At 42.7% G+C, this 22,737-nt stretch overlaps 2 protein-coding genes across 2 annotated transcripts in view; one reads left to right on the top strand and one right to left on the bottom strand.

Annotated features, from left to right (window-relative positions):
* The window catches only part of ttll5 (tubulin tyrosine ligase-like family, member 5), a 44,884-nt gene extending 34,923 nt beyond the window's left edge, over nt 1–9,961 (top strand). Inside the window, exons 28-30 of the mRNA XM_068338017.1 lie at nt 2,421–2,629; nt 5,743–5,825; nt 8,528–9,961. Coding sequence (XP_068194118.1) covers nt 2,421–2,629; nt 5,743–5,825; nt 8,528–8,580 — 345 coding nt within the window. The 3' untranslated portion in view covers nt 8,581–9,961. The remainder of the gene's footprint in view (nt 1–2,420; nt 2,630–5,742; nt 5,826–8,527) is intronic.
* Nucleotides 9,962–10,113: 152 nt separating this feature from the next.
* On the bottom strand, nt 10,114–20,584 carry tgfb3 (transforming growth factor, beta 3). The gene is made up of 7 exons (XM_068338022.1): nt 19,825–20,584; nt 15,343–15,506; nt 13,966–14,095; nt 13,722–13,829; nt 11,810–11,966; nt 11,213–11,366; nt 10,114–11,126 (listed from the first exon to the last, which is right to left on the bottom strand). The coding sequence occupies exons 1-7, from the start codon at nt 20,168–20,170 to the stop codon at nt 10,968–10,970; spliced, it is 1,218 nt and encodes a 405-aa protein (XP_068194123.1). The 5' UTR covers nt 20,171–20,584; the 3' UTR covers nt 10,114–10,967.
* Nucleotides 20,585–22,737: the final 2,153 nt, after the last annotated feature.

The raw sequence follows: 22,737 nt of genomic DNA, 5'->3' as shown, positions 1-22,737 counted from the left end.
GAAGAGATCTTGAGTTGTTTCTCTCCATTGATTCACTGTAAATATGATACTTTAATAGCTAAACTGAATAATGCTAAAGGTCTGTGCACACACCACAGGAAGCTGGTGAAGCCAAAATTTCATCCTGTTCTTGAAATGGGTCGTTACTTTCAGACTCGTGGGGTTGAAACTTTGGTGGAAGAACTGGAACTTCAACATCATCGTGTAACAAAGGTATCATGTACCAAAACTGGGCGTCCATGAGAACTATTGAGCCGAAACACATTCCATGACAAAATTATCATATTTGCGTCTGTACACAGTCTTCCTTCACCTAAGGCAGTAGTGTCTCAAGTAGAATAACAGGGAAAAGGTTCATGTCAGTATTCATAAAGTTATTTTGAGAATCTCTTTCCAAACACTTGACAAAATGGTGTTTGATAGCAGTATCGTCTTCAACAGAAGCTCATTCTTGGATAGCCAAACATGACTCCTCACCCAGAGATTATACTGTTTCACTGAGTGACTTGGCTTGGTTTACACTGGAAGGTGAATAATCAAGAAATGTTGCCCATGAGGGCAATAGAGAGGCCCCGGCCCATTTTACATCCAATCCATTGATTTCATATCAGATTTGAGCTCCATTTCTGTTCCCATTACAACACAAATAAAATTTGGACATCAGCAGTATTGTATGACAGTTATTATTTGGTTTAATTTTGTTTTTTAGAGGAAGACCACAAAGGTCATGATCAGTTCACACTATAAAACGTAGCAATGCCATGTTTGCTTTGTGAAAGGATTTTATCATTTATCAGCATCATTTTCCTGATGCTTTATCAGGATTCCATCCATGGATGGAGAGGAAAGAGACAGTAGAGTGAGTGGACAGCTTACAGGGTGGAGTGATTGCATGCACCCACTATTTATGGTTTGTCCAGAGTAGTGCAGATACTGCAACATCTTTTATTGTCTGTCTGTTTTCAATAGTTCAAGAATCAATGTCAAGAAGCGACTGATTTAATGCAATGTTAATATGCTTTATATCATTTAACTCACCTGAATGTGTTTTCCAACTTCGTGGGAAAATAATTTATCATTTTAGAATAAATGACACAACACAAAAGGAGCTGCTTGTTTTTGTGTGGTTGTTCATGTACGTGTGTCAGTATGAATGTGTACTTCTGTGAGAGAGAAAGAGACAGGAGGCTGTTCCGGGCCTTTGGTCCACGTTCCAGTTACTTGGTGCAGACTATGCGGCTCCTCCACAGAGTTTGGCCCCAGGCCAATTGGCAGCCAAAGAAAGGTGCCCTTCCTGGTCTTGCTCAAACTGAAGTGTGACCGTAGGCCTCACGACCTGGAAACTCAGCTTCTCCTTTATCGACACACAAATTACATCAAATATTCCCCGACACACTGTCGGCACTTTGAATGGCTGCACTGTGAGGCTTAAAAAAACATTAACTTGTTAGATTGCCGTATAAAGCTGAAGAGAAAATAGCATTGGAGTGAGATATGAAAGGAATGTATGCAAATAATCCCCCTTCACTGCAAGGAAGTAGTGAAATGTGGCTGTAAAATATTGTCATAATTAAACCGTGTTTTATCCCCTCCCCAAGCCTTTTAAGAGACCTTGTGCAAACATTGTGAAGAATTCAGCCGACTCCTTGATACTGGAAGGCATTTCATTAATATTCTGTATCTTGACTCGTTCTTGTCAGGCAATTTGACATTTCTCCTTAATGACCGGATACCACATTTTCCCAAAAATAAAACCATTACCTCTATGATTGCATTCACTAATTCCTCTTTCGGAAGTAAATGAAATAGAAGGCGCACACAAACCTGGTTTACTTATCCACTATCAGTGTATACCTACAGTACGTGGAGATGTAATGAGTGCGTGTGGAGAAACACACATGTAGAATTGTACTGCTGTGAATGTCTCATTGTTCATCTTATTCTGTGACTTGGATGTTTTAAAAGGTTGTTTGAATTCACTGGAGACACAATCATAAAAAATAAAACGTGTTTCATTTTTGTTAAAAGTGACGCACCTTTGATAATTCTTTGGAAGCCCTTAGTAATGAATGTTATAATGTACCTTTTTAAATTAAGTGGTGGCTGTGTTTATTCTTTTCTTGCATTTGATGCCTGTTTAAACACATGACTGGTGTTCAGTTGCTGTTATAGGACTCCAGACAGGAAATATCACATGGTTCAATGAGTATAAATGTTCTTTGGTCAAAATTGTGTAATACAGGATTCAGATTGGGTGGGTGACGTGCTGTTGTAAGTCCCTGCTCTTCACTTAGAGTACAGGCAGCCTTGTGCTGCTTATCTATCAAGCTTAAACTTAAACCAAAGTTACTTTTGCAAACTAAGATAAATAGATGTGGTTGACTGACCTTCATTAACTGTTATCTGTTGTGTTTTTTTAGGTTCCATTTTCAGACCAGACAACTACTCCACCCGTCCCGGCTCCCTCAGATTCATTCAGCTGCCCTCCACCCGGCCTTCACGCTCGGCCCAAACAATGTCAGGGTCAGAACCAAATCCGGACCGGTGCTGGTCCAGTTCTCACCCCAAAACCACCAAACAATGCTAGAGAAGGACAGATCAGAAAAACTGCAACAAAGCACCTAATCAGGTGAGAAACAATAATGATTCAATTCTGCCTCAATGTGGCACAAATCCATTTAAAACAGGCAATGTAACTGTTCAGATATGATTCATTGACATGCATGGTTGGATACTTCTCTGATTCCTGGCCATATGAAATGAGTGATAACACCCAAAGTGTGATTCTCGTATCATTTTGCAAACAGACATCCACTGAGCACTGTTGACATCAGCGACCAACTGGCAGCAAAAGAAAACATCCAGCAGCCATAATGAGTAATAATAAAGCCGTAATGTTAGCGATGATCAGATGTCGATAGCCGGACATTATCCAAGAATGGGAATTTTACAATGATTTTTACAATATCAGCACGCACATAAATCCAGTGAAGCTGAGAGTTTACCAGCCTCCATGTAACATAGGGCACATTGAGGGATCACAGTGACGTGGCATTTGTTGCTCGCTGTTTTTTGTGCCTGGGGTGGGTGAGTTCAAGAGGACATGGCAAAGGCTAATGAGAGTTTTGAGTGTGGTGTTAATGCTCCTTGACTTTTGGCCTCAGGGTGTATCTCTCTGCTCGGTAAACAACCCCATTACAGACCCGATTTTTGCAGAACCAGAAACAGAGCAAGTTCAGTGGAAGGGCTTTTTAAATCCTGTTTGGTTTAAGATAAACTGAAGAGCACAGAGGGGGAAAGTATAAAGTAAGGAGTGAAACAGGGCTGAACTGCCAGCTATTTCCCCCAATTACTTAATGACTATATTGCTACAGCATCTGGCCAAACTGCACAACAACAACAAGCCTTTGTGATCAGTACTGATTGTTTAAAGCATGCCTCTGCAGAGGGGACTCTAATGTGTAAGAAGAAAGATCAACACTGAATACGATAGCACCGGTGTTTTATTGTGAGTGAAGTCTGTCCATTTCTCTAGAATAAGTATAGAATATGTCAGGACTGCATAGGTGCTGTGTTTGCTTCCATGTGTATGTCTTCCTGGCAGTGGCTGTGTTTACTCTCTGCATGTGGAATTCCAGAGCCCACTCACACTCTCCTCTGTCCTGCATTTTTGTGGTTGACCAGTGTGACAGGGGAGAGTGTGGGAAAAACGGAAGCTTCAGGACCAAATCTGCACCGACGGAAACAAGGAAAAGAGAATAAAGAGGGGGGGGGGGGATGACAGAGAGAAAGGAGATGATTGTTTGCAGACAATGGCAGTATAAGAAGTTGCTTCCCATGATTTCCAGTGGGCAACATAATACCTCTGTTATTGAGGCACATCTGAAATGCATCCCAATGGAGATTGAGGCTCCTCTCATGTAAATAGAATTATTGTCTTTTTTTGTTGTTGCTGAAAATATACCATCCCTGGTCTCAACAAGTTGTCTTGAGAATAATATACCAGCGTTGATCATTGGCCATTCTTAGTTTACTCTATTTATAACAAAGAAATGCTGCTCTCATTCAGGAGACGGAATACGACCAAATGATTTCTTCTATTTGGAAATCTCCTAGGAAAACCCCCACTTGAGTTTTCTCTAGTGGGCTTTTGTCTGAAATGACTGTTTGACAGTCAATTAAAAATGTAAAAAGCTGAGTAGATCTTGGACAGAATTCTTGGTGACTGTGCCCCAACTAACATGTGGTCCATTTGCTTGAAGCGATGTGCTTCATGTTGGTATCTACCCAACAGGGCAGGGCACTCTGGTCTATCAACATACCACAGCTGCCAACCAGAGGGGCTGCAAGGACTCACAGTGGTACAGCTTCAGTTAAGGCTTTGAAAGGACCAATTTGTAACACAAATAAATGAGCCTGTCGGTATTTTGTTTGCAAGGTTTGGCTAGACGCAGCTGTAACTACGGAAACCCAGGCTGTCGTGTGGTATTACTAATAGGGTGACAATTACAGCAGCACCATTAATGTCAGCCTTGCTGGTGCTTTCGCTCCTTATTAATCAGCCACAACAGTAGTTATTTTCACAAAATACTATATACACACGAAGACTGCCAAATGTGTGTTTATGGTTAAACTTTATCCCCTTTGGTCAGTCTGAATAACATGAAGACATACTATAGCTACCTAAATGCACCAAAAAGTACAGCTGCACATCAGCTATGTTTACACAACTTCTTCAGCTCCCTGTGAGCCATGCAAAATTTTCAACTTCAGGCTTATATGTCATCTGGACATACTGTGAGTTCAGATTTTGTTCTCACCTACAGTATTTCTGGCTGCAGCCCGACTGTTGAAGTGACAGAGTGAGAGACTGTTGACAAAGAAAGTGATGTGAAGAACCCAGAGGTCAAGTTTTTTTCCCCCTTTCAATATGAAAGGAGTCGCTTCCTGTCGAGGTATGCCTTGCTTGAAGTGGGCCAGTCTATTTGTGGTTGTGTAATGGTATGAAAGAACAACTGTGCAGCCCCTTACAAGGAGGCAGTGTGTACCGTCATTACCTTGTTAATGCTCCTTTGGCAAGCTGCTGTTATGGGGCGAGAGGTTAATGCAAGCTAAGCTTTATTTATTGTTCCCTCTAAAAAATGCTTAACAGATTTAATGTCTAAGGTTACAGAGGTGTCTGTTCCTGCCCCCACGCCTCACCAGTTCTCATAATGGTTTATTCTGTGAAAACACTGCATTTTCTGTCTGATTAAGTGGAAAAAAATTAAATGATTCATTGCTTGCACACTAATATACAGAATGTATATACTACAGCCTTGAAGACGATATAGGCACCTTTTCTGCAGTAGCCAACCCCCACAAATCCACGTACTCACTAATCACCACAATAATCTTCCCAGTGTGAAAATGACATCACCAGGAATTTAGCCCCGATGTGTCACCAGTGCTCCAGAGAGGAACTCAGTCAACACTCAGCCTGGTGTCCTCTGACAACACTTGCAAGGAGACTATTAAAAATACTCCGCTTTTGTTGAAGGGTGACTCACGTGAGGCACTGTGTGTATGCGCATACACTCAAGATGTCAAACACCAAAATAGTACCACACAGTGGGATGCATTCAAGGGGCCAGCATCCAAACATATTGTCACCCCTTTTTTTGCTGTTTAAATACAGGTTTAATGACATAACTTGATTTTTCAGATTTTGGATGACGCTTTTCTCTCATTTCTGATTAACAGGGAGAAGTCTGCGGAGAGTTCTGTCAGAGGAGGGGTATCAGGCAGCCAGCACGCAGTCTTGGAAGCCATCTGTGGCAAATCTGGTGGGTCTGATGTTGCATTTCTACACAACCTCATTACCATTTTGTAACTTAGCCTGCCGGTGCTGTAGGACTCGTGCAAAGGAGCTCTGCCCTCTCCATGGCGGTGTCAGCGATCACAGCCAGGCATAGTGGACATTCCCCACAGAGGACTGATAAACACCACTGGATATTTTTAGCCAAGTCTGCATGCCCACTAGTACGTTGAGTGTGTAAAAAATATTTTCAAACTGTAAAAGATAACATTTCCACAAAGATAACTACCGTGTAAAACTTTAATGACACCATTGTTAGAAATGAAGTGAGGTTCATTAGCTGTTACATGACTTATGCTGTGATGTTGTGTAGCTGAATTGGTTTGATCTAAAGTTTTTTACTGCAATAAGTGCTGTTTCATCATATATAGAGTCTACATGTGTCAAAGACTTGATATCAGGTTACTGTGAAGGATAAAGAGGCAAAACAGTGATGACTTCTTCCTCCTGTAATGAGATCCAGTGATGGGAACAGTTCGGGCATTCCCATCTGTTGGTCATTCCTACGCAGGCATAATTACTGTCCTCCTGCCAGTAGGACTGTCCTGTCGCTCTCCAGCGAATGAAAAAAAAACCTCGATCTGTCTTTGCTAAACTTATTATGGGCAATGCAAAGCAATTGCGGGTGCCTGCGCTCACGTGTGCCCTGTCATCCTGCCCTATTTCCACAACTCTTTCCATCCCGAGTGAAGTGTTGAGCTTATTGCAATAACAGTGATATTAAGCAGTTTGCAGTGATGCACACACGTTTGCTTTTTCCACAGACCTATTATACATTAGCATTAGCAAATCATACCATTCATCACATCACGTGAGTGTCACGGTCGAACCGACTCAGAAATCACTTTTTGGAAAAACACAGTAGCTGTAGCTGTGGAACACCCCAACCCCCCACCCCCACCCCGGAAAAAAATTGTGTGTGTGCGTGTGTGTGTGTGTGTGTGTGTGTGTGTGCATGTGTGTGTGCGTGTGTGTGTGTGACCAGAACATTCCTTTTCATTCTCCCTGTTCTCCCCAAAATACGAAGGCTGGCTAAGGCTAACAAACATCTTATAAACTCGTCAATTACTGTAACTGGATCCGTTGGGAGAAACTTCTGAATTTCATGAATGTATTTTTTCCCTCATTTAGGGCACAAGGGTTGGGGGAGATGCTTCACTCTTGACTGAAAATAAAGTGAATCAGAAAAAAGAAATACCAGTAACAAAACCAGTTAGCAAGGCTGGTTTAACCATGAATGGGACTTAGCGTCAAACAGAGACACATTGTGGTGCGTTGGAGGGGGGAGGGTGTTTTTAGAAGGCGAACAGCCTTTGTGGAGCTTAGGAGTGCGTCAGGTCTTTCTGCCTGCCCAGTGCACCTTTGCAGCGAGATGACTGAGCTCCCCTGATTGACTCTGACAGGGAGTTAGAGCGGTGTCCAAATGGAGAGCATTCTCTATGATCAGCTGTCAACCATCATTAATCATACTCTCCCTTTATCTCTCTCTTGTGCACTCTCTTAATCTCTTCCACTCTTTGCTCATGCAACTCTCCCCTTATCCTCCAAAAACTGCTGCTCACTCACCCCGTTTTCCCCTTTCCTTCCCCTTTCCTTCCCTGCTTATTCTGCATTCACTTCTGACACGAGACGAGGGTGCGGTTTTGATGGGGACCTATCAAAGGTTACAAACCTAGATTATATTGACCACATGTGTCTTACAATGCTTCTCTTGAAGCTTTCTTGACGTTCTTGGGGCTCAGCAGCTGGTGAATGAGGAGATTTATTGCTTTCAGTTTGAGTAGGAAATGAATGCCGCACTTGCGTCATTTTAATGGGAGTCTGATCATGTCAAGATGGATTGCAGAGGCCCCTGTCTATCAAAATAAGAATGTATGGTGTCTTGTTGGAAAAGGAAGTTACTGATTGGCTGTCATCCCTTTTTCACATGTATTATTGAACTGATTGTGTGTTTGATTCAAAGCAGTCACTGGCTCACCTCTTTTTCTTTGTTTAACAGTACATTGTATTCAGTAAGCAGAAGAAGAGGTCAACTGCATGTCATAATAACAGTAACCGATGAAAGTGTTACTGCGTCCACTTATTTTTGTTCTGGGTCGATTAGCCATCAACAAAAGTCTTAACATAATCTCCTGTTTTATGTGGCGTTACAAGTTCGCCACGTTACAGAGAATATTGTCGCTTTATCCTTTATCTTTCCTTTGCCGAGCGAGAGGAAGCTGCTTACAGCGATCTTGTCATCAGATTGCGCGTCGAGGAGATGTTTTCGTTCTGCTGCTCAGTCAGGCCTTGTGGTGTAAAAGAGCACCAAAATAAACAGAGTGTGGAGAGAGGGAATGAAAGGGAATACTGTTTTGGGGCACAAACACAGCAGCTCTGACTTCACTTGGAATGTCTTTTCAACTGGATGGCTGGATGTGGGCCAGTCGATAGGATGGGGGGTGAGGTGTTGGGGGCAGCCGGTCATGATCTAGCAGCAGCCACCTTGATCAAGAGAGATTAAAGGCATGGCCAAAAAGACATTTGGGAGGTTTTCATTTTACCCGTTTGAAGTAAAACTATGGTTTGACATGAACCTTTGTGTTTGTGCGTACGTTGGCACTGCAGGGAACTATTATGTTGCCGTTTCACCACTTTTCATTAATGTTAGCCTCTTCTGTTGCTCCCCAGGTCTTTCTTTGTACCACAAGCTCTTCCAGGGCCAGGATTCCAGTCACAGATGACACAGACGTAACCAGAGGCATGCCCCTCCCCTCTGTAGGCTCGACAGGTGTCTCTGCATGTAGTTGCAACCCCGCAGAGGTGTATTCTGGGAAAGGACAACAGCATGCCAGACATCGAACAGGGCACCATTAACTTCTCTCCGACATCGTCTCAGAGAGGTTGGTCTGCAAGGCCAGGAATGCCCAGCTTTGACGCAGGTTGGGATTTTGTTGCGTAACTCAGCATCAGTTGGCCTTTTCAGGTCCCGACTTCTCCTTACCCCCCCTTCTCCCGTTCCACTCATCCCCACTGGCTACATTCAGTCTGATAGCAGCAGTTGTCCAGCCTAATTCTCTCCATGTAGCTGATGCGACAGAAAGGTTTCACTGACAGATAACCCTCAGCAGGTGGTTCTTCCTGCCCCAGTGACATTTTACAGACGGGACCCAACAATGTATTCCGTACACATGCATGATTGGCACGTGTACCGCTAGCCATTCATGATCAGTCATTTTCCTTCCTCAGCACACAAAGAGATGAGATAGATGTATCATTGAGCTTCCATGAGCAGCTCATTATCTGGTTTAATAATGTAATGAGAGCTTGAACACGGGTTGATTTTTGCTTTGTTCCCTCTTGACAGGGACGATGGCGCACTTTCACTGACATGAGTGCAGCTGACTTGTTTTTGTTTCACTTACATATTGAGATATCTTTTTCTTCAGATGGACCAGATTTATACTTAATAAAATATTTTTATTGTGTCTCTATTTATTAACTATAGATTATATCAAGCAAAAAGCCCTCTTGGCTTGCTGTAGCTCAAAGAGTATCAAATAAAAGAATGTGTGTAATGAAGGTTCATGCTAGACAAGCAGACCAGTGTCCTTGGGAGTATTGTGTTGCTAGGGACTATGTAGAGAGTTCACTCAGGGTGTGTTAATAGAATAAATTATTTGTGTAGTGTGAATCAATTTTATGATGATTTTATAATTGATGAAATACTTGAATTTCCTGCATGTCAGTGTCCTATCAATTGATATCATTAGGATGGTTTACTACAAATGACAGTATAGATTATACTTTTTATCATTGATAACCTCTTGCAGTAAAAACAGTCAGATTTTTAATACACTTGATGTTTTGTGTTTTGTTTTGGGGGTTTTTTGGGGGGAGGGGGGTATTTTTTGGCATGATATAAAATGTTCCTGCAGGATTTAGTTATGTTAAAGCTGGCTCTTACAGGGAATTCCAAACCAATGTGTGTATTCTTCTATTGTTTACAGGCTGTCATTGAATCTGTTTTCTTACAACAACACATGCATGGAAATGTTGTACTTTCTGGAATCATCTTGGCAGTGTGTATCAAACATAACTGAAATCATCACCCAGAAAAAATTCTGACCATGTTGGTAAAGTTTTCACTCATTGGACTGATCGTTTCTCTGTGGTCATCTAAATGTACAGTACCCTAATTACTTTTTAAAAGTAGGTGTTCTAAAACACTTTATGCAAAAGTAACACCTCAGAAAAAAATAAACAGAACAACTCCATCCAACTGTCCATTCTTTAATTAAAAAAGGTGTTTCAAAGAGTAATAAGAAAAACATTTACAGTTTGTGTTCTAGTTAAGTGTTCACTTAGTGACATACATCGTCTCATACAACAGAAAGGCTTCACTTTAAAACAAAAAAGCTATCCCTGGAATCACCATCCTGTTGTATTACAGAGGTAAACATAATGGAAATACTAGTTTGAAATAAAAGGTGGTTTCCAGCATGTTCTCTTTTTTTAAGGTCATTTTATTCAACAGCAATCAACCCTAAAGAAACAGTGTCGGGAGCTGTGCCATGCACAGCCTCAGTTTCCAGCTCGGATGCTTGAAGATCTGGTAAGTGTTCACCTCCAACAAAACGTTAGGGTATTTCATGTAATCCTATCCTGTTGAGTTCATTCCGAATTTGTAGAAATGTCCTCTTTTGATTTCTGTAATTATTGTATATCTAAAAGAATGCAGTAGTCATTGTAAGACATTTGTTGTTCTGCTCATCTTTTATCGGGTTTTGAATGCCAATGCTACGTAAAACTGAGGTACAGGCTCTTCAAAATACTGGAAAACCAAAAAAGGAACATGACAAACAAGGTGATGGCTGAAGAGGTCTGGTGGGTTTGAGAGCATGAAGTGGTGTTTGACAAGGCTTCTGGTTAAATGCCGCCAATCATTTTAGAGAGTGGTGGACTGCATCTTTCTTTCAGAGAGATAGCTCAGGTGTGGCTGAGCAGCAGCTTGAGGGACTAAGGAGGCAAACTGTATCGCGCCTGTTCCCCCACCCCCAAACCCTGTCTACCTGCTTCTGAGTAGTGATGGGAGCAGTCACATCCCATGTCTCTCACTGGGCCCTAACGCCTAGCTGCATTTGCAGGACTTGACTACCATGTTGGAGAGCTGCTCAACTTTAGGTGAGCGACCCACGTAGTAGAGGATGGTGAGGGGCTCCAAGTCCTGAGGAACACAGCAGGGTGATGCGGACGCTTCGGGGTTCAAGGTGTTGTACAGGCTCAGTAGCTATAGAGGGAATAGCAGAGGGAGATAGAGATCAGAAGCCGTTTTTTTTCTCAATCAGATTTACGACATGTAGAATTTTGTCTCACCGAGCTGTGTGTGGTGTCTGCGCTACGTAGGTAAGGACAAGGTCCAGAGCAGAAGTTAGCATAATACCCCTCAGGCTGATGGATCCACCTCCAGCCCAAATCCTGGCGGAAATTAATATATAGTGGTCGCACACAGCAGTTCTCCTCATAATTGCTGCAGACAAGAGATGACAGAGCAGGTTACACTCTTTTAAAGGTACACATTTTCCTCCTTATGGCCTCACAACTAGAGATGACGGAGAAGTTTGGGAGTCCCGCTCTGAGCTGTGCCCTTATTTTCCATTTTGGAGGCAGTCCAGGTGTCTTTGAAGCTGCCTGTCAGCCTGATAGAGGAAATCCAGAGCTGAAGGAATGGCGTGTGAGAGGCGGTAGAGTTGGCTGGGACACTGGGATGGATCCAGACTTGTATCAAATAATACCTCTGTCGTACTCGTCTAGATGATTAACATTTCATGTAGGCTGGCTTACTGCTTGACAATAAACCTGCGCCCCAGCTTGCATAGACTGCCTATTAATGGCCAAAACATTAGCTAGGTGTTTAAATCTACAAAACTGGCCAGTGCATTGCATTTTCCAGGACGAGGAAATGTGTCTTACTTAAAGCAGTAATTGGTGTCAAGTGCCCGCTTGCGCCTGCGGGAGGAGGACTGGGCTTCCAGCCTGTGGGGGGGTAGCATCATGAGGATGAGGTGGGGGTAGAGCTGCTCCTTTTGTTTTTTCACACGGCTCAGGTCGTCATAGTCCGGTTCCACACCTGCAAGATGAAGGCAGTTACTGTAGAAGATGTGAAGAAAAACTGCTCATGAAGAAAAAGACGGCTAGTGTGACATTCAACAGGAACTAACTTCCTTCTTTCCTCCCTTCTCCTCTCTGGAACTATGTCTGCTCATCCAATCTATCCCTGATAGTTAAAGCAGTGGATATCTCCGGAGAGATGCTGGTGGTGGATATGTACGCCTCTCCTTAATTTGGGGCCAAGCGCTTGAGCGCCGTGGCAGCACATTCCTTGTGGCCAAGCCAGTCGAGAGTATTCCCAGGACCAAGCAGCCGAGTGCTAAGTGAGATACCAGATCAATTCCCATGCTCTGTGTCTCTCTTCCTCTTTGAGAGGAAACCCATTATCTTACGAAAAAGATCTCAATGGGTACTGGTGCAGAGGAATATGTTAATGACTGGACTCCAAGTGTTGTTGTACGATAACCACATCCTCGGAAACATTGTGCTAGAACATACCATACACAGTGAGTGACTTGGAGAAATGCCTCAGGTGTCTTTCATTTGGCAGCAAATGCTATGAAAGAAAAGCTCTATTGAATTTCTTGTGCAAGGTTAAGATACTTGGACAGAGTCTCTGCTATAGGTACAGAGTCCACTCCACAGATATGAAACATCTCATACAGACTATGTATGAAGCATTTTTTGGGGGGCATATTTGTCATTAATAGAAGAATGCCAATGCCAACCTCGACCAAAAATGTACAAAAATAAATACTAACCTAATAATAGTCATGACATTTTGGAAACATCTGAAACCAGCCAAAGCTGGAACCAATGATAAATATCTCGCATGACAATTTGGATGAACACACTAATGTAAACATCATAAAACTAGCACTATTTCAAAAGCTTTCATTCTCCATCTATCCCCCGTCTGTATTCTGTAACCACCTATTCTGTTCATCTCTGCAAGGTCACTGGGAGGCTGGAGCCGATCCCAACTAACCTTGGGGAAGAGACAGGATACACCCTGAACAAGTCTAGCACTAGAATTAAAGAGATTTCAGCAAACAAGAGATGCCTGTCTGGGATAAGTGACAGGTTAAACAGGGTTCTGATATATATGGGGCTCTATCATAAATGCAAGCTGCAGAGTCTGCAGGTCATAGAGAAAGGATAACATAAAAGATGCAGGGGACTTGCAAGAAAGAAAGGAAGAAGGAGAGATTTGCTGTTAGAATGTGATTCAATCAGAGAAAAATGCTTGAAGACACTGGAGTTATTGTTTTCCAGCATTAACAAAAGCGATAAAATAAGAAATCATTATTCTTGGAAATCAATATCTACAATATTTGAAGGACCTGTTTGAAAAAATGTCAAATCTGTTGGTTTTACAACTTGTCAGATGAGGTCCATTCTCTCGTGACTGTAGAGACAATGTGCAGAAACAACCTCCATAAATAAAAAATATTTCCCAAAAATGTCAAACTATTCTTGCAACTTCTTATCATGTGGCCGTAAACTGGAGAAGATCCCACTGAATTTGATTGCAAGGAATCTTGACTTGCCTTTCTTTGTCTGATCAGCTAACCCTAACCCAACCCTAACCCTAACTACAAACGCTTCAAATTTACCTAATGTTGGTTTAAAAAATATCTCTGATTGAATGCCAATTTGAAACCAACTTTGTTTTCAACACCCTGTTAAACACAAAAATAACAAGCTAGCAGCAACCCTTGTCCATACACATCCAAACTCTGTTACATCACTGAGGTATTAAACATTATCTCACCTTTGAACTTGGCCTCCAGCACTTCATTGGCATTCTTGATGATGTCACCATTGGGCCTGAAAGTGTGGCAGGGACAATGCACACTGATCTCCAGGCCAAGATTTGTCTCTGAAGGGGAGGCAAGAGAAGAGCAATGTAAAAAGCTGATATTTATCGCAGTGGCCACTAATCTTTACTTTCAAACGAACTAACGCTTGTTTGTAATGAGGTTTGATACAAGACAAACTTGAGGAGTTCCACTCACGTCGATACATCAGCCACTCCCTGACTGTCTCTGTAACGTCAAAGGAGACCCACTCAGGCGTTCCCTTGGTCAGGACGTTCTTGCCCCCAATGTACCGCTGTTTGGCTTTGGGGTCGTCTTTCTGGAGAATCTGGGAGGAAAGATGAAAATATGACCCAGCTGCATAAACTCCCTTTCTTTCACACACATGCACACAGAACCAAAGCTGTCTGTCTGAGCCAGACTCTTCAGGATGCCTTAGGCCAAAAGTCTACTCCTCATGGAAAAAGTGACTCCCTGTGTTGATATCCCCATTTTGCAAGTTAGTGCCTGTGTGTTACCCTTTTGCCAATGAGAACCTGGCTGTCCTTCGTATCAGCAATTAAAATACTGACTTTAGCCAGGTGCCCTGTTTGCAGTGTCAGCGGGGTTGCAGGTATGTCCACTGGCATTCATGGCCTGACTGTGTTATCAGGTTGAGACCACAAATACACAAAACTGAGGATGGAGGGAAATGCAACTGTATAGCTCAGACATCCTTATCTTCATCAGGTGTTTATCTGTGATGAGAAATGTGTGTTTGGGTGGCAGGATTGAGTACTTGGCCCCACAGCAGCACTATGGATAACCAGGTTCCTGAACATTGTCAGGATCTAATCTGTCTTCCTGTGGGAACGAAGGGCTGCAGAACTGCCAGCGTCAGCCATCTGCCAATCAGCTCCAGCATGAAATGTGGGGGTGAGCAAGAAGCTCCATTTACTCCCCCAGTGGGTGACCCTGTCTCTATCTCCTCCAAGAACCCTGGAAACAATCTAAGACTCTGACAGCCTGTATTCAGCAATGGCCAGAGCCTTGCCTCAGAGGCGGTATGCAGTCCGGAGACGCTTGTCTCCCTGACAGGAAATGTTGGAACCTGATCATTACTCCTGCTCTCTCATGGGAGATTAATAAGGAACCAAAAAAAAAAAAATCTACCCTTACCACTCCACAGACTGAGACAGCTAGCAGATGTATGCTTTAATACATGTTGCAAGAAATGCTCATAAACAGATAAATGCAGAAGGAGATCTATAAATCCTCCCGTTGAAAGCACAACACCTTACTTGATCTAACAAGGATGGACAACTGCTTTGAGACTGACAGCTATGAAAGAAGAAACTGCTGAATGGTAATCTAGGGTTTCTTAAAGTCGCCTGTGCAAGCGCTTAAATTTGTGCTAATGTAGAAACCATTTGACAGTAAGCACATGGAATAAATATCAGTGCATGAAAAGAGAGAGGGAGTTGGACACCCTAATATAAATGTTTTCATCTTTCTCGCTAACCTACACAAGGCGTTTGAGAGAAATGGAGCACACGACCCCCTGCGCTTCACTAACAAAATGGTCGGTTCACACACCTGGTAGAGCTCAATCCTCTGCTCGTTTCTCTTGGCGTTGTGGTTGGGGATTCGCAGGGCACGGAACTCAGCTCGGAACAAGTTGGTGGCGTTCTTCTCCATGACGGAAACGTTGAAGCGGAATACCTTGGAGGTGATACCCTTAGGGCAATAGGGGAGGTCATCTGCAGGTAAAGTGGAAATGATTACTAAACAGTGAGTTGTTTTAAATATCTTGTTTGTAGAGAAAGTATCAGATTGGAACAGTCTCATTTTTCTTCTTAGCTCAGCATCCATCTAGTGCCCCAATGTCCTCGTGATGCGCAGACCGCGTTTACCTTGTGATTATTGCAAAGCTTTTCACAGAGGATTTCCCTCCACAGGTTTTTAAAGATCAAAACAAACCCAAACCTATAATATTTCATTACATCTAGTCCATTCCAGAGATGTGGACCATTACCTTGAACCATGTGCAATCCGCAATCGCAACAAGTTGAAGTCATGAAATGAAAACCAAATGTCCCATGTGTGGCAGTAGAGCAGGCTGCAGTGGGATAGTAGCGTGCTCCACCGCCCTTCCAGCTCTGGGAGCCCAACAGGTGTTCTAAGGGCTCAGACTGCAGCCAAGTATTCCGTGGAACAGAGAGGAACACATGGGCTGATGTGCCGTACTAGAACAATACCTGAGAAACTGACTCCATCGTGCAAGCATTGACACTAAATCCAAACACTTATTTTCCGTACACATGGTGTGGATTTGTGTATACATGTGTACAGGTGCACTGACTGTAAGCAGAATCAGCGAAATACTTGGCTGTGTTGTGATTTTATGTGAAAAGCTTCCTGTTGTACTCAAACATTTCCCCCTTTTTAATACCGTAAAACCATTGAGCGGTTTATTAATGTAACAGGTCAGCCACATGCAGCGTTGAGCAAAACAAGCACATAGCAAACATTCTTTATGGGCCAAGTGGAAACAGTCATTTACAGCCAAGCCATGGCTAATTTATTACCCCTTATCAACGAGCCTCAGGTCTGTTGTTCTTAGAAAGGGGTGCTGCACCTTTACCGGATTTGCATCTCAAACTATTTTAGCTTAAATATAAACTGTAGGATCCTCAGTTGTTTCTGTGTCTTGCAAAAAAGGAACTTGCACGTGTCAAAGTATCTGTACTTCATTTGACCCATAATCCTATTTCACTGTACTCCCAGTCATTATCTGATATTTCCACAAAGTTTTATTTTCAACTTTCCCTATTTATAGGCGACCTTTTCAACATTCATCCGCAGCCAGATATCTCTCCAGTGTTTCCACACAATCTATATGGAAGAAACCTCAGTAGCCTCTCCCCCTCCTTACTCACTGCTCTGTCTCCCCCACTCTACATCCCCCACAGAAGGTGGAAAGCCCCACTACGAGGGGAGATTTGAAATTCTAATCAAGTCTTTGGTTTCCTTTTGGATGACCTCATTTTTCCCATAGCAATGGTTTTAGGTGGATTTCACATTATGCCTTATTTTTGCCAAGGGTCTGCAAGGTAATTTTTTCCATGTTGGTAAGTGAAGAGGATTGCTCAAATAATTAAAATGAAATACATTCACAAATTTTCTGACTTCAATTTGGTGTGAGTCAGAAAATTGGTCAGTAAACATATGCAGCAGCCTGACAAGAATGCTGACAAGTTTGACCGGTGACCTGTTTAAAGAAGCACATGTCAATAACCTTCTTTGTGGCCTTATTTCTACTCGTAAAAACACGCAGAAATAAGAGCTTTTGAGTTATTAATTGTTTGATATGTCTAGAGATTATATTTTTGTAAACATCACTAAAGAAAAGAAATTCAAGTTACTTTTGTGATTATACACAATAGTGGAATTACACACTGTTCTCAGATGAGACTACGACTAGAAAAATGTTTTTTTACATGTTCGTTAAAGTGCACCTTTAGCCAGATATAAAACACTAACTTCCTGTTAGATATTAGCACTATTAGATACAGGTAAAGTTAAACACGCATGCCAGAGAGAAGAATAGCTGTGTTGTAAATCATCTCCCATGCTCAATCCCCCCCCCCCCCCCCCCGGGCATCCTCACCCTTCTGTGTCTGAGATCCTCTGCTGTCATGACAGACAAACACACTGATAAAACTTCTCAGGAATCACCCCTCCGCTTCCTTTCACTTAGAGGTTTGACTGTGATGTCAGTCTCTCCAGAGCTTTGTGGAGGTAAACAAAGGAAACAGGAAGAACAAGGCAGCAGGTGCCGGCCAGCTGCTGAGGTGTCCAACTCTCATAAAGGACAACAGAAGTTTTCTTTGAAAACGTAGCAGTCAGTGCTCTAGTTAAATAACTAGAAAGAAATTAGTATTGTTAGCATTACATTACTATAGTTGGATTTCTACTTTTAACCCAGATATTAGTCTAATACTGCATCTCTTCAGCGATGCTCCCTGCTTATCACACAAGAATAATTTCCCCCTTCCTGCTGTGGCAAACAGTGACTGTGTAGGGTCACTGAAGCAGAGGAGATGATGTAGTCCTGCTCTACTCCAAAGAAAAACAACTCTTTGTCCCCCTGATTAAGAATGAGGAATCAAAAATGGTAAAGGAGTGGGAGTTGGCGGGGGGGGGGGGCTGTTTGTTTGGGAGCAGGCCAGAGACCTCGGTCTTTGTTTGTTCAGATGACATCATCCTTCTACTATCCATGTATCAAATGCTCTGCTGTCCTTAGACCCAGTCCATATTTATTACTAACCCAGCACTGAGTCAGTGACTGGCTTGACATCTCATTGAAGCTGCGTGCTACCTGGTGTATCCCAGTGGTGACGTCAGTGGTTTCTTAAAATGTTATTGTGCCAAATGTCACCCCACTGTTTGGTTGTGTCACTGTTTTGTTTCTTTAACAGTTTTTAGCTGGTGGTGATAAAATGAGCCAATTCTGTTGTAGCTCCATTGTGGCCCAGTCTCAGCTGGGCTTCATAAGTGGCGAATGCCTTGACTTGCATTTGTAGTAATGTCTCATAAAGTATCCTCAGTGAGCTGCCTGTTTAACTTTTTCACTGGGCATAAAAAAACAGTTAAACACTCCCACCCTCGAGAAACTGATGAATGTAAAACTCATTATATCCAACAGGAATGAAAATTAACTACACAGCAAAATTATCAAGGTGACAGACATAATGTTCCCACATACTGCAACATGCCCTGCTCTTTTTAAAATTACATAATGGAAAGGCTGAGAAAAGTGAAAATTAACGTATGTTGGCACCTTCTCTTAATTTTATTAATATCCTCCTTGGGTAAGCTGTTTAGTGCAGAGAGTGTTGCCAGTAGTAAGTCACGCTCATGCCTTGTATTACCACCTACAGTAAGGTCTACAGCATGAAACCAGCATGATGTCTCCTGGGCACCTAGCCATCACTGATCCCACTCCTTGGACCTCTGTTTGTTTTGGGAGCTCTAGCTACCTCTGACCAGTGGATAAACCCTGTGCTGTGTATTTTGAGTGTCAGAGGCACTTTGTGGGACCCATGAAATGGATTTGATTCAGGGCTAATGCTGGAAGCAGCAGAGGTTCTGCTTAGTGTCACGGCACTGCATAAACACCTGTTGGTTTCAAAACGGTAACGCCACTGACTAAACTGGCCTCTGACCCATGAATAGGCAAAAATCCAACTCTTCCACTTAAAATCTGAGTTTCTTTGGGGAATCTGCTGCTCAGTGAGCTTCTGTTTCTGATTTCTGGAACAATCAATGGACCATAGTTTATACAGGAAATACCAATATGGATGAACAAGGGAATTAGATCATAACATAACACAGAGCTACTCCGCTCCCCACTACTATAAAGAAACAGCAGGAAAATAGAAGTAAGAGTCCTAACAGTGGATAAAAAATATTGAGGAACTCACGGCCAGAAATGGAAATGAGGTATTGGAGTTGGCAATAAATACTCGACTTAACTGCCTGAGAATTTTCCTCGCTTAAGAATGTGTCAGACTTAGGCTGGAGTTCCCATGGCTTTGGTGTGAGGTATGTATGAGGAATGGTACTCATTCCAATTAGACTGTTTACTTTGCCCTCTCCTTTGCGCGCCGCTCCACTGCTCACAAGCGCATCTGTGCGTAAAACCTGCACAGGCTCAAGTAAGTTAGCGGCAGCTGAAAAACGTATGGACCTGTTTAGGGATCGCTAGGTCACCTATAATAACTCTATTGAGGCAAAAGAAAACAGGTAAACTTCAGAGGTGATAATTTTAAATAGATTTAAACGAGCAACCTTGCATTTCGGGTAAAATTTGAGTATCTGCTTCTGCGCTGGAAAAGTTGGCAGTCTGCGCCCCGGCAATATAAAGTACCGTAGCAATCACAAATAAATGCTCCACCCTATGTAGTTTTAATCACCCACAGCATTAATAGTCATAAAATATATTATTACATTTTATGAAACTGATAAGTTGCAAAAGAAAGTTTTAAGAATCATGATCATAAACAATACACTTACTGTTTTCTGGGGGGCCATTTATCATGTTGAACTTGTAAATCTCTTTGGCATAGTACTCAGTCTCCGTGTTATCTTGCCCGCAACTCTGCTGTCTGTCTCTACCTAGTTCCTCAATGAGCTCCTTGGTGCTGTTATAAAGAGCCAGAACCTGAAACGGCACTTGACTTGGACCTGTTGTTTGAGGCGGACTGGTCAGCCGGAGTTTACTGAGAATCTGTCCCCGGACCGCCTCTACTCTCTTTTTCTTTATGTGGTCGATGTCCACAGTGGTGCAAGTGGATAGCGACAAAGTCATTGTCACACAATTTGAAATGAGGAAAAACACGAGCGCTTTGCCCAGATTCATATTTCACTCCGCGCTCACCCGCAACCGAGACTTGTCAAGTCAAACAAAACAAAACAAAACAAAATTCCAATTTGAACAAAATCCCTCTTTTCTTTTCATTCAGGTCGTGAGTGAGTTCTGTTCCTGGAGGATTCCCATTTTCTCAAGTGCTATGTCATCTTTGTAAAATGCGCATTTGAATGGGAGCAAATCCTTGCCATTTTGGAAAAATAATCTCAACTCTTCATTTAAACTTTTTATCCTACTCTTCATTCCCCCCTTGTCTCATACAAGCATCTCTCCTCTGCTTCCTGAGTTTATAGGACACCGATATCTGCACTGCGGTTCAGTTTCTCCATTGCAATGGTCTCCTTCCATCCACTTGTGTATGGAGCCAGTGCGCCTTACTCTGTCTTATCACCCTGCAGTCCAGCCTCAACCACACTCCAGCGGTCTCCACGCTCTCTCATACTTTATAGTCACAAACTGTGACGTTTGCGAGGGAGGGGCTGTAAGTTACAGCCTATCTTCTCAAAATGACATCTGTCCTATTCTAAAAAAAAATTTCTCAGACCTTTTTTTTTTTTTTTAATTTTGTTGTTTCCAGTGAAGCTTCAGAACACGTGTGTACAACCCTTTTATGCAATACGTGATTTCGCAAGGTCGGTACTCGAGTAAAGGAGGAAAATAACACTGATTTGCCAGGAATTTATTTATTATTTCTATTTCTTGTAGGGATGAAGGAAAGAAAAAAGATCTTGTGTCACCGTATGCTCACAACATTTCCATCAGAAATTAATGCCATATAGGTCTTTGGTCAATATTAAACACAATTCAAAACAGTGTTTTACAGGGAAAATCAAACGCGGAATTGCGGTTTGAAGTGAACTCACGGGATCCAGTACTGTGCTGTGCTGTGCCTGCACAGGCAGTTGTGATCTGTTCGATGCTGCTACTGTTCAGCTGCTCCTCGTGGGATCAAGCAGGTGCAATAGCGACATCTAGCGAACGCTAGGGGGACCTCCAGGTATTAGTTTGATTAGTACAGTACTGTATCTGGACTGAGGAGACTGAGGAGAGTAGACAGGAGTACAGGGAGATGCAGTGTAAGGTAAATGTAGAGGTAGCAAAGGCCAAACAAGTGGCTTATGATGACTTGTGTCTATTGACAGGTGCCAGTAGTGTGATGGGAAGATGGAGAGTACTTTGAAGAGTTGATGAACATAGAAAATGAGAAAGAACAAAGACTAGAAGAGGTGACGGCTGTGGAACAGGAAATAGTAAAGATCAGTCAAGATGAAGTGAGGAGGGCATTGAAGAGGATGAAGAGTGGAAAGGCAGTCGGTCCTGATGATTTACCTGTAGAGGTTTGGAAGTGTCTAGGAGAGGTGGCAGTAGAGTTTCTGACCGGATTGTTCAACAGGATCTTAGATAGTGAGAAGATGCCTGAGGAATGGAGGAGAAGTGTGCTGGTGCCCATTTTAAGAGCAAGGGAGATGTGCAGAGTTGTGGCAACTACAGAGGAATAAAGCTGATGAGCCATACAATGAAGTTATGGGAAAGAGTAGTTAAAGCTAGACTAAGGGCAGAAGTGAGCATTTGTGAGCAGCAGTATGGTTTCATGCCAAAAAAGAGTACTACAGATGCAGTATTTGCTTTGAGGATGTTGATAGAAAAGTACAGAGAAGGCCAAACAGCTTCACTGTGTTTTTGTAGATCTAGAGAAAGCTTATGACAGGGTGCCCAGAGAGGAACTGAGGTATTGTATGAGGATGTCTGGAGTGGCATAGAAGTATATTAGAGCGGTGCAGGACATGTATGAGGACTGTAAGACAGTGGTGAGGTGTGCTGTAGGTGTGACAGAGGAGTTAAAGGTGGAGGTGGGACTGCATCAGGGATCAGCTCTGAGCCCCTTCTTGTTCGCTATGGTGATGGACAGGCTGACAGACGAGGTTAGACAGGAAGTCTCCATGGACTATGATGTTTGCAGATGACATTGTGATCTGCAGTGAGAGCAGGGAACAGGTGGAGGAGAAGCTAGAGAGGTGGAGGTTTGTCCTGGAAAGGAGAGGAATGAAGGTTAGCCACAGTAAGACAGAAGGAGAAGGGAAAAGAGATCAAAAAGGTGGAGGATTTTAAGTACTTAGGGTCAACAGTCCAGAGCAATGGAGAGTGTGGAAAAGAGGTGAAGAAGCGTGTACAGGCAGGATGGAACGGATGGAGGAAAGTGTCAGGTGTGATGTGTGATAAAAGAGTTTCAGCTAGAATGAAAGGAAAGGTGTACAAAACTGTGGTGAGACCAGCGATGTTGTTTGGTCTAGAGACAGTGTCACTGAGGAAAAGACAGGAGACAGAGCTGGAGGTAGCAGAGATGAAGATGCTGAGGTTCTCTCTGGGAGTGACCAGGAAGGATAGGATCAGGAATGAGTACATCAGAGGGACAGCACATGTTAGAGGTTTTGGAGATAAAGTCAGAGAGGCCAGACTGAGATGGTTTGGACATGTCCAGGGGAGAGATAGTGAATATATTGCTAGAAGGATGCTGAGTAAGTAAGTAAGTAAGCAAGCAAGTAAGTAGGTAAGTAAAA

The sequence above is a fragment of the Antennarius striatus genome, chromosome 17 (assembly GCF_040054535.1).
Source record: "Antennarius striatus isolate MH-2024 chromosome 17, ASM4005453v1, whole genome shotgun sequence".
Lineage (NCBI taxonomy): Eukaryota > Metazoa > Chordata > Actinopteri > Lophiiformes > Antennariidae > Antennarius > Antennarius striatus.
Note: the sequence above shows the minus strand (reverse complement) of the source record. Positions and strands in the feature narration are given on the sequence as shown.

Coding starts and splice junctions, on each gene's coding strand:
- tgfb3 (XM_068338022.1), bottom strand. CDS start 20,170: ATGAATCTGGGCAAAGCGCTCGTGTTTTTCCTCATTTCAAATTGTGTG. Junction 13,830..13,965: donor GGAGTGGCTGATGTATCGAC/GTGAGTGGAACT, acceptor CCTCCCCTTCAG/AGACAAATCTTGGCCTGGAG. Junction 11,367..11,809: donor GACACCAATTACTGCTTTAA/GTAAGACACATT, acceptor TCTTGTCTGCAG/CAATTATGAGGAGAACTGCT.